The following is an 11,706-nucleotide window of genomic DNA, read 5'->3' as shown; positions in this document are numbered from 1 at the left end:
TATCTATCTATCTATCTATCTATCTATCTATCTATCTATCTATCTATACATACATATAATTTTTCCCTCCCACTACCCTAAAACTGACAAAGGACTCATGAGTTACAAATATCATCTTTCTCTTCAAGAATGTAAACAGTTCAACCTTAATAAGTCTCTTATGATTTCTCTTTCCTGTTTACCTCTTCATGTTTCACTTGAGTCTTGTATTTGAAAGTCAAATTTTCTATTCAGCTCTGGTCTTTTCCACAGGAATGCTTGAAAGTTCCCTATTTCACTGAATGGCCATTTTTTTTTACCCTGAAGGATTATATTCAGTTTTTCTGGGTAGGTGATTCTTGGTTGTAATCCATAAGGCATGTTAATTTGAGAAGATGGGAGAAACCACTAAGAAGTAAGTGGAACAAAAGAGGCTTTGCACATGAGATGTAATGTAATGGAAAGCTAGAATGAAGAAAGGGATTCAATAGGCATAAGTGAGAAAAGAACACATTTTAGACATTGGGGATAGCCTTTGTAAAGGCACAGAAGTGGGAATGGAAGGCTCAAGTTTGGGGAATTTACCTGGAATGTAAAGGACATGAAGAGGATCATGAAAAATAATCCTAGACAAGTAAACAAAAACAAGATTGTAAAGGTATTTAAATGAAAGTTCAGGAGTTTGTGTTTTATCTCAGAGGAAATACAGAGCCAACAAAAGTTAAGAAGTGAGGGAAACCTTAGGAGATTATTTTGGTAGCTCAGGTGAGGATAAAATGGTGAGGGTAGAAATGTAAGTGTGGAGACCCAAAAAGATGCCATTATAACACACCCGGCAAGAGATGATAAGGACCTGAACTAGGGTGGTGGCTATGTGAGTGGAGAGAAAGGGATAGACATAGGTATAGTTTATAGGTAGAAATTAACCACAGGATAGCAACAGACATGGTAACTTTCTTCAAGTAATTTGAAGGATTATTAGGTAGAGGAAGATCAATCTTGTTCTGGTCGTCTCCAGAGAATAGAATTAACAAGACTAGATGGAATTTGCAAAGAGATAGAGTTTAATTTGATATAAGGAAAAGCTTCCTAAAAGTTAGAGGTACCCATAAATGGAATGGTTTGCCGCTATAGGTAGGTAGTAGATTCCTCATCCCCAGAATTAATCTATGAATGACAACCTTCAGAGATGTAGTAAAGGACATTTCTGGCCAGGTAAGGGTTGAATTAGTTGCTCTCTGTCATTCCTTCCAGTTCTGAGAATCTGTCAGTATCTTTAAGGTATAATAGAAACAAGCTAACAACTAAGTTTATACAATTGGAGTATTGAAATATTTTCCAGCAGTCATTAAAGTGGTAGGGCTCAGTAGAAAAGAAAAAAAAGTAATACCCCAGTTCTCCTAATCTCACTTTTAGTCAGATTCAGCAGATAACATGATGCTTTTGCAAAATACTGCAGAATTATGAATAATAAAATATTCATCAAAGACAATGTGATACTATGTCATAACCAATTTTAAAGTAGGCTTTATCTACGCCTTTTGTCTTTATGTCAAGTCTCTTAGTTGGGAAATTTTGCAGTAAATTAGCCCAAACAAAATTTTTGATAGTTCTCTGAATTCTTCATATTTGTCATTTCTTACTGCAAAATAACATTTGATTATATTTTATTATATTAAATATTTTATTGTGTTCATGTCGTAGTTTTGTCAGCCACTCAATAATACTTTTGTTTTCCCGTTGTTTCTGTCTTTGGATTCCTTTAGGTATGTGCCAATTACTTGGATTACTTGGTTAAAGGGTACAAGCCAGTAGGGCAACTTTTCTTGCATAATTCTAAATTGATATCCAGAATGGCTAAAACTCTTCACAGATGTCAAAAGTGCATTAGTGTGCTTATTCTCTCCAACCCCTTCCAAACTGACAGCTTCTATTTTTGTCATCTTTGCCAATTTGCATGATGTGAAACTCAGAAATCTTTTAATTTTCATTTCTCTTGGTGATTTGACAAATGTTTTCTTGAAGCCATTTATAGTTTGCAATTTTTTTTAAAAAAAGTGTTATTCATCTTTTGACCTTTCATCTTTTGGAAAAGAGCACTTAGTGTTACAGACTTCTCAATACCCTATATATTTTGTATATGAGACTTTTACTGGTGATATTTGATGCAAAAAAATTTACATTGTATTATGTTTTCTAATTATATCTATGTTAATTTGAATTATGTAAAAGCTTTTAAATAATTTTGTGCAACACAGAATTACAATTTTATTATTTTAACCTACATATTTAGTATTTTTCCATTAACCATTGTTGTGAGGATGACTTATCTTGTTCTCTTCTCATTTCAAATGTACAATCTTTTGTAGTCAGATGATTTATTGCTTTATATTTGTTGTGTTATACGGAAATAAATTTGGTTGAAACCTAATTTCAGCAAAAATGATTTGTGATTTTTCCAGTATTTCCTTTCAAAAAAAAAATCTATTTCTTAGCAATTATTTTTACCTTTTTTGTTTCTTGCAGTCATAATATATTGGTGATCTACTTTTCTGGTCTTTAATTAGTACCCAATAATTTTTATGACTATAGCTTTATAACATAATTTGAGAACAGGAAATATGCCTACTTTATTAATACCGAAATTTAAATGTATTTAAAAATTACATTATCTAGCTTTAAGAAGGATCATCTTGGTAATCTGATCCATATAGTATAAAATTTATTTTATCACTTTTATTATATTTATAGGTCCCCACCATACTTTTGAAGTTATTTATCTACCTTTATTTCTGTATTAGTGTTTTGCAATTTTACTTATTTAAATGTTGTGTGTGAAAGAGAAAAATGTGTAATAACTCTTCAAAGGTAGTCTGGAAACAGTGAAAATTTCAAATGTCAAATATATGAGTTTGTATTTTATCCAAGAGTAACCATTATAGCTTCTTGAGAAGGGTAGTGACATGGTTCTTAAGAAACATGCCTTTGTCAGTAGTATGCAGGAGGAACTGTAGGCAAGGAGAACAACAAGGAGGTTATTATAACAACCTAGGCAAAAAAAGTGATGAAAGTCTTTCCTAGGTGGTCATGTGATAATGGGACAGATAAGCAATAGATTGTACAAGGAAAATGGACAAGAATTGGCAGCTGATTAAATATGTGGAGAGATATGTGACCATGGAGCCAAGATTGACCCTGAGGGTTAAAATATGGATTACTGGAAGGATAGTAGTAACCTTGAATGAAATAAAAATTTTCAGAAGAGTGATGGATTCCAAGGAAAAGAAAATGAGTATTGCTTTGGTAATGCAGTTTAAGATAAATATGAGATATTTTATTAGAAATGTTCAATAGACAATGTGTGATGCAAGATGGGAACTAAAGAGAAAGACTAGAACCAAGAGTGATATAAATATAGATAACGAAACTTGTGGGAACAAATGAGGTCTTCAATGAAAAGAGTATGGAGAGAAGGTAGCATAGGACAGACAGAGTCTTGGGGTCTACACACAATTAATGGACATGGATGGTAATACTTCAAAGGATAATTATAAAACACAGGAAATGTGGGCTATGGTGACATTAGAGACAAAAGTGAGGCTAAAAAATCCCCAAAATGTTGCAATGTTAACACACACACACACACACACATCTGTTCTTACACTAATAGGTCAACTGGTCTAAGTTCCACAGTTAGATCACCAACACAATTACATTCAAATTCTCTCAAGGTCATTTGAGCAACTCTGTTGAGGGGAAATAAATTTCACCTACAGCTTCACTCTAACTTCTGAGCTTCCATTTAGTTTCTGGAGAAAAATTCATCTGCTGAGGGTTAAAAGCTTTGAGCTATACATTTCAATGTTGTTGGTCCCTTCTGGGAGACCAGTATCACATGAAACTGCTTCTCTAATCATTATTTGACTACTGATCCTCATCACCATTCCTTAAGTTAGAAAAAACTTCTTCTCTGCTCAAACACAATGTTTATAAGCTCTTTTAATTAACCATCACCCTTGAAACAGTGTTCTGAAAGTGTTAGCTTTTAATGTGAATGGCAGTTATCTTTAAGCAAGAGTACTGCACACCTCAAACTGACTTTTCCTCAGGGTCACAAAGCAGACTAGTCAATTATTCAGTTACCAAGATGCGATGTTGTCAAATCAGAATGAAGATCATGTCAACACAGCTAATCAATTCAGTTCACAAGAATACCAAAGCAGCTGCAAAGTCCCCTTTGCTTTTCTTTTCCAAGCCAGAAGTGGCAGCAGAGAGCAAGACCTTAGGAGAACCTACATCTCTCTCCAACTCTAGGTGGAACAGGATGGCAATAGACCTTACTTAGTTAATTCTTTAATTAATAATTTAACATTTTAAATAATTATATATATATATCATATAATTATGTATTTATATAAATATATAATATAATTTTTATAATTTTAATAAATTAACAAAGTTAATTCCCTTTCCATTAACAAGGAATCAGTCAGTTGAAGCCTTCTACTGAGTGACTGCTTCTAGCTGCCGTTGATTCTACATTTCAAATTTTCTGTCTTTCTGCTGGGCTTTCAGCAGTTTCCTATACCCAGATGCTTTGGCGTTCCTTAACTTCCAATGGCTAAGTGAGAGCTTTATGAATTACATAAATTCACTTTTAGCTTAGAGCCACAAATTCCTAAATATTCCCTTTCAAATCAATAGTTGATGATCCTCTATAAATCATACCACAGTGTATAAATGCTTATGTTTCCCATTTTAAGTTGTGTTATTTGGTTAACATTTGTATGAGATTTAGCTGACATACAATAATGCTTTGCAGCTTTGAAATCTTCAACATGGTCATCCATTATTTTGGTGTTATCCAAACTGTGCTTCTCTACATGTGTGTGTGTATGTATGTGTGTGTGTGTGTGTGTGTGTGTGTGTGTGCTTAGTGGCAGATTTTACTCTATTTCTTTATAACAGTGAAGATTTCTCCATTAGCAAGGCATTATTCTATGTAAATTACCAAGAGATTTGTGTCTTTATATTTTAAATCATAGTAATTTTTTCTCTGAAACTGTATAAATTCTATTTAAAAGTTGTATTTTCCATATTTATGAGTAATGTATATTGAAATAAAGTTTTTTTATTTGCTCCTAGAAGTTATCAACATTTTAATCTATAACAGTGGCAATATCATATCTTTTGACAATATAAATCACTTCCATTAAACAAAATAGTTTTTCCATCCCTTTCATTACTAACTTCTTCCATTTATCTTAAAGGAAGAAAAAGAGGAATGTCACAAAAACCCAGAGAAGAGATCAACAAGGAGGAGAATGGCCAAGAGTGCCAAATGTTGCAGAGGTGAAGAAAAATAAGAATTCAGAAAAGGTCATTGGATTTGGCAATTAAGCAATCACTATTACTTCAGACAAAATTTGAGTGATGAAGTCTAAAACCATAGTTTATGGGTTTGGGAAGTGAGAAAAAGGAGAGGAAATGGTGATAATGAAGGTAGAGTATGACCATTTGGAATATTAATGCAGGGAAACTGCATGTTCCTCTTTGCAACCGACTTTTCTGGCATACAGAAGGTTGATATTAAAGAATCTATAGGGAGGATCTCATAGAACTTTGATAAGAGGTATGCAGAAACTTTGCATTTGAGTATCTTCACCACCTTTTTCTTATTTTTCTCCTGGTTGCCCTGTTTCCTCCTGTGCTATGCTTAGCCATATCAATCAGCACTGCATTTCTGGTTTCCTTCCTCTTCCAATCTACAGGGTGACATGGTCTTCCAAGGTAACCCATTTTCCTCTTTCTGGATCCTTAATGCTGTTCCAATTCATGGGACTCAATTTAGCCTAGTCATAATGTTTCCTTGGGACACTATTAAGACATAAACTTAAAAAAATCAAATGCCTAAAATTGCCATGGTTATGGGGCACACAAGGCAGAGCCAGTACAGCACTAAGGCAATTGGAAAATGTGGGAGTTGTGAAAAGGAGAACCTAGAGTGGCATTGTCTTTATTACCTGGACAGGGAAGATACTTTTTGGATATTGACTGCAAAGGCATTAATGTCAAAAGTAAATGCTTAAAATTTCCATGAGGCATGAGTTTACAAGTCCTCTTAGGGTTGAGGGTGAGGGATGGGGATCTGAGTGGAGGTAAAAGGCTTAGGCATAAATGCTGGAGAGAAGGTTCAAATTCTTTTTTCTATATAAATTACAGTTGGAATATAGTTATCATATCCCTGTCTCTGTTGGTTTATCTGAAGGTCTGGGAGGTTTTTAAAATCCAGGATAGTAATGTAAGGGTTGATACCACACTACCAGACCATCTCTAGCTCATGGGAGATGAATGCTCAACCTCCTCTTCAATAATGAGATGCTGAGCAAAGTGTACTCCCTGCTAGGTAAAAAGATGAGCCCATACTCTTTGACATCTGCCCTTGGTTGAACCGTCAGGTCCACTGGTTCTTAATATTTGTCTTGGTGAAAAACTTTGAGGACCACTGGGAACATTCTGTCTCACTTTTAAATGCCCTATTATATAGGAGTTATCTTCTTGTATTAGAATGTGAGCTTCTTGAGAGTAAGGAGTCTCAATTTTTAAAACTTTAGGTCTCTAGAATTTATTAATTGTTTCACAACAATACATGCTTAATAGATGTTTATTTGTTCATTCATTCCTCCCAGTCTTCACTCTTCTGAGATTTTCCTTCAAGTGTTCTTCACTTGACTCTAAGTCCTTTATCATGGTTGTCTGAATGTAGTCTTCTGAAGCTATTAAGCAATAAACAAGCATTTATCAATCATCTACAATGTGCCAAGCATTCTGCTACAGAGTAGAGATAAAAAAGGAGATATCTTTCCTTCTTTTGAGGAGCTCATATCATATTTCATTGGGGGGTAGTGGTAAAATAAAACACTCACAGATGATAAAATGCATTATAAACAAAACACATAATGTATATTTAGCTCAAAAGAAACAGAAGATGCACAAGTTTAGAGAATTCACCCCAAATGTTCATATGAACTATTGGTGCTTGAGGTGTGGTAGAACATTCTGAGCTCATATTAGTCTGATCAGTCACAGTTGGACACACTGTTACTTGACTCAAGCATAATGATGTTATTTTGGTCTCCTTTGAGAATGAAGGACAATAACCAACTCTCTGTGTGTGTGTGTGTTTACATATGTATGTGTGTATATGTATGTATATATGTATATACACATATATACATATATGCATATGTGTATGTATATAATACATTTGAAATTTTAAAAAGAATTAAAATGACAGTCTTACAAAAATAATTCTGACTTTGCAGATCGCCTGAAATGATCTCAGGGACCCTTTAGGGTCTCTGAAGTACATTTGGAGAACTGCTACTAGAAGGGATTCCTATTAAAGGAGCTCCTTTATTTCATAGATTCTGAAACTGAAGCACATAAGCTCCTATTTTTAGATCTGGAAGGAACTTCAGAACACTTAATCCTAATTTCTTACTTTATAGTTGAATCATTAAAAAATATTCCCTGCCTAGGTAGAGGGAAGTCCTGTTAAGGGATCTACCTTTACCTATGTAGTTCACTGATTGTACTGCTACTTAAGAGTCTGAAACACTAAAAGGTTAAATACTTGACCAGGCTCTCACAGTTTGGTTGTATCAGAGACAAGGCTATGTCTTTCTGACTTCAAAGTCTGCTATCTATCCATGATCAATCAATTTTATAATCCAAAGCAAGGTAAACTGAGCTTACAGTGCATTAAACCCCCTGATATTTTCCAGATGAGCTCTTATTAAGCTTTTCATAACTAACCTGTATCTGGGATATAATTTTTCTGAATTCTGTTGAAAGACTTCAAATTTATCCCTAATTAATTTCACCTTATTCAGTCTAACCCAATGTTCTCTCATGTAAAGAAATTTTTATATCAGGATTAGGAAATCATGAATGAATATGGTATATGGTTTATTCTTTTTAGTTTTGTGTCATCTGCAATTTTGATAAGCATGCCACTTATTCTTACTAGTTTTGTGACCTTAGGTGATTCACTTCATCTCCCTGAGTCTCATTTTATTCATCTGTAAAATGAAAAGACAGGACTAGACCTTCTGAAGTTCCTTCCAGCTTTAGAAATCTGAATTTACTTGCTTCAATTTCTTCATCTGCCAAATGAGGGAATGGACCATTTCTTCTAATGCCCTTTTCAGTTATAAATGCATGAATCTACAACTAATGCTTCTATAGAAGTCACTGAAAAAAAAAATGCTATCCAAACCCTGAAGCACTCTACTGGACACCTTCCTCATTTTCAACAAATCATTAAATATTGTTATATGTGTCGAAATTAACAAATTTGAATTCTCTTAAATGCTACTGTCCAGCACATACCTCTCTATCTTAACTATAAGAATAACACGAGAGAGTCTCTCAAATGCCAAAATCAACACCAATGATATGGACAATATTCTCCTGATTTATCAGTATAATAAGCCTGTCAATAAGGGAAGTGTGGTTATTCTGGCATGAGCAGCTCTATTGGCTATAGCTTCTGTACTCCACTTATTTATCTAAAGATAAAATATATTTTTATTCTAATTCAGCATGAAATCTAAAAATGTCAAGGTTTTATCTGGTTGCTCATATCATTCCCCTTTTCTCTTTCTATTCAAAGCCTTTTATTATACTTCCCAATTCATATCTGGAAATTCAGCACCTCATATAAATAAACAACTTAAAACCTTTGTTTCACAAAATTAAGGAAATGCAATATTCTTAGAAAAACTATTTTTTCAACTATTAATCAGTCAAGCAGATGGTTTACAGTAGCACTGAAATAATTAAGCATAACTAACTCTATTGATTTATTTTCTTCTGTAGAATTTCAATTCTATTAACCTGGAAAACTTTACTCAGTGCTATCTCTCTGAACAGCCTATTGATTTTAAACTTATTAACACTTAAAATATATGATAAAAATGCTTTGGTCAAATTTAATCACATTAAGTGTTTGTGAATGTTTAAGAAGCCTGATTGCAAGTAAGTGATTTTTTTCACTAAAGTAAACTGCCCGACTTTTCATTGGATACTGAGAAATTGTTCTTCTGTTTCCTGTATGGAGTTTTATTCTTAACATTTCCTTATTTGAACTCTACCTGGACATTTGTACTATATTTCTGTCTATTCTGCACCATTGGAAATTGAAACCTGTTTATCTCTTCAGATTCCAGTTCTATGCCCGCCTGCCCATGCTGCCTTCTATAATTTTTAGGATTTAATTGATTAATGATAATTGAATTATCATCTATTCACAAAAACTTACTTTTCCAGTTTCATAAGATTATTTAAACAATTTTCAAAATCATTACAGTTTTCTGAAACTACAAAGCAGAAATGGAATAGCCTAGAAGAGAATCACCTTTCCCCATGAGTACAGATAACAGCTGTGTTTATATCCTCATTAGTTCTAAATCCCTGATTAAATATAATCCTATCTGTTCTAAAGTTTAAATGAGGTTGTTTTTTTTTTAACCCCTCCTGAAAGAGAAATACATATTATTTAGGTACTATCTACAATGATATTCCCAAAATACACCTTTGGTTGGAAACAGTGGTAGTAGTAATAATAATAAATTTTGTTATTTATCATTAATACAACAGTAAACAATTATGTAATGGTTAATTATTTACAAAACACTTTACTTACATCATCTCAATTTAGCCATATTGAAGCAGGACTATATTATAGAACACTAATGAAACATTTAAATATTTTCCCCCCATGAATGTATAAAAATGAAGAAAAGAATCCATACACTGCTTTATAGAAAATAATTTGAACTAAAAATATATGACCTCCATTTTCTCCTGGAAAATACATGCAGTTATTCTAAAAATAATCTAAGATCTATTATCAGCTTCTTTTGATACTCCTGTAATCACAATATCACAGATGACCTGTATTAAAATAGTCCCCCCCTTCCCTCCCTCCCTTGTGGATGTTATGAGAATTATCTTATTTCTTTCGTAAGTCCATAGCAGATTGTATTTACTCTTTCTGGTCAAGATTATTCTACAGGTTAATTCTGTAGGGAGGATGGGCTTCTTTAAGGCTGTTTGGAAGAAAAGGAACTTTGTAGGAGGAATTAGACCAGTTGCTTAGGGTGTATCTGAGTAGGAGTAGTCAAAGGATACTATATAAAAGAAAATTAAATTCAGTCTGCCTCACTAGGGGCTTCTGTCAGGGACAGAAAATGAGAATGGAACCTTTAGGAACAAAATTATATGTGAGATGGGTATTCAATGGGATAATGACTGTTGGGGTAGATTGATTGTCCATATAATGATGAGCCCTCAGAAGATCTGGACAGTAAATTAGTGATTGGCCGCTTTGGCATTAGCTACTACGTTTATTAGGGTTCTCTCATATCATGTACTTACTATCAAATATTCTTTTAATTCTGTTATTGCTATTATGCTATTTTTCAGTGTGTTGCCTGGAAATTTTAGTCAATAAAATGTGTTGATATACATTCTCCCAGTTTAAAGGAATGTGTGTGATGGTTACTATTTAAGAGACTAGGTGTATTAAATTATATGACTAGTAGGTAAGAGTAGATCTACAAAAGAGATCAGAGATCTGCCCTCAAGTGAATAAGAGGAAATAAAAGTGTCCAAAGAGGGGATAGAAGGCAAGGGAAGTATCTAAACATTTGAAAAGGCTGACCAAGGAGAAGAAATGATACACCTTTTTAAAGTTTAATGATACAGAGTGTGACCACCAAAAGTCATTCTTCTTTTGATTTCTGGCCAAGCTTTCCACTTATGGAAGTTGAATTTCCTAATTATAAAGATACTCATATCCCATATGAGCAAAAACATATACTTAACCTTCAATATTTTCCACTCCCCATGGTGGATACTACCAGTGAAATTCTCACACATATTTACTTCTCACATATTTACTTCTTTTTTGTTTGATAGGAGATGTTTAATATAAGTAGCTCGACTTCAAGATTTGTTTGTGCAAATTAATTTATATAGTGGCTTAAGGCAATTTTATCCTGTCTATTCTTTTTTATGCACAATTATCTTTTGAGATATAAATGACTGCCAATCACTTGTTCATTACTAATTTTTATCACTGCAACTAAAAACAAATACACACAATGGGTGAACTGGACCAGCACATTTTATACATCATTGTGTAGAGCTTTAAGAATCAATTTAAATAAAGATAATAGAGCAAAAAAAATTAAAACAAGATACTGCAACTAAATGGCCTAGTACATACTAAATATATCAAATTCTAAAGGATTATACATTTAAAGTGAGTTGTAAAGGACATTATAGTTTACTTAGTCAAATTTCTCCATTTTACATACAATGAAACTGGAGACTAAAGGGATTATTTATATAAGCATGCCCAAGTGACCACAAACAGTAATTAGAAGAGTTGGGATTCAGACTTAGATTCTCTGACTATAGCACACTTTCAATTATATCCTAGATTTGGTCCTCAAATACTATAATAATGTGTAATATATTTTTTTTGTAGGGAGGGGTTCTTTTACCTGCTTGATCTTTGAATATTTTTGAGATGACGACAGGTACCTTGTGTTCAGCACCTCCCTGGAAAACACATTAACCAAAATGAAACAGTAACTCACATTGTTTGCCATTCACATGCTTAATTTAAGAAGAACATAAGAGAAATGGAGGAAA

General features: G+C 33.3%; 1 protein-coding gene across 1 annotated transcript in view; it reads right to left on the bottom strand.

The window, feature by feature from the left end:
• SNTG2 (syntrophin gamma 2) overlaps positions 1-11,706 on the bottom strand; it is a 646,807-nt gene that overhangs the window by 378,451 nt on the left and 256,650 nt on the right. Inside the window, exon 4 of the mRNA XM_027840424.1 lies at positions 11,556-11,613. Within this exon, the coding sequence (XP_027696225.1) occupies positions 11,556-11,613 (58 nt within the window). The remainder of the gene's footprint in view (positions 1-11,555; positions 11,614-11,706) is intronic.

This window comes from Vombatus ursinus, unplaced genomic scaffold (assembly GCF_900497805.2).
Source record: "Vombatus ursinus unplaced genomic scaffold, bare-nosed wombat genome assembly UNPS02014841.1, whole genome shotgun sequence".
In the NCBI taxonomy this organism is placed as follows: Eukaryota; Metazoa; Chordata; class Mammalia; order Diprotodontia; family Vombatidae; genus Vombatus; species Vombatus ursinus.
This window is presented reverse-complemented; position numbering and strand designations above follow the sequence as displayed.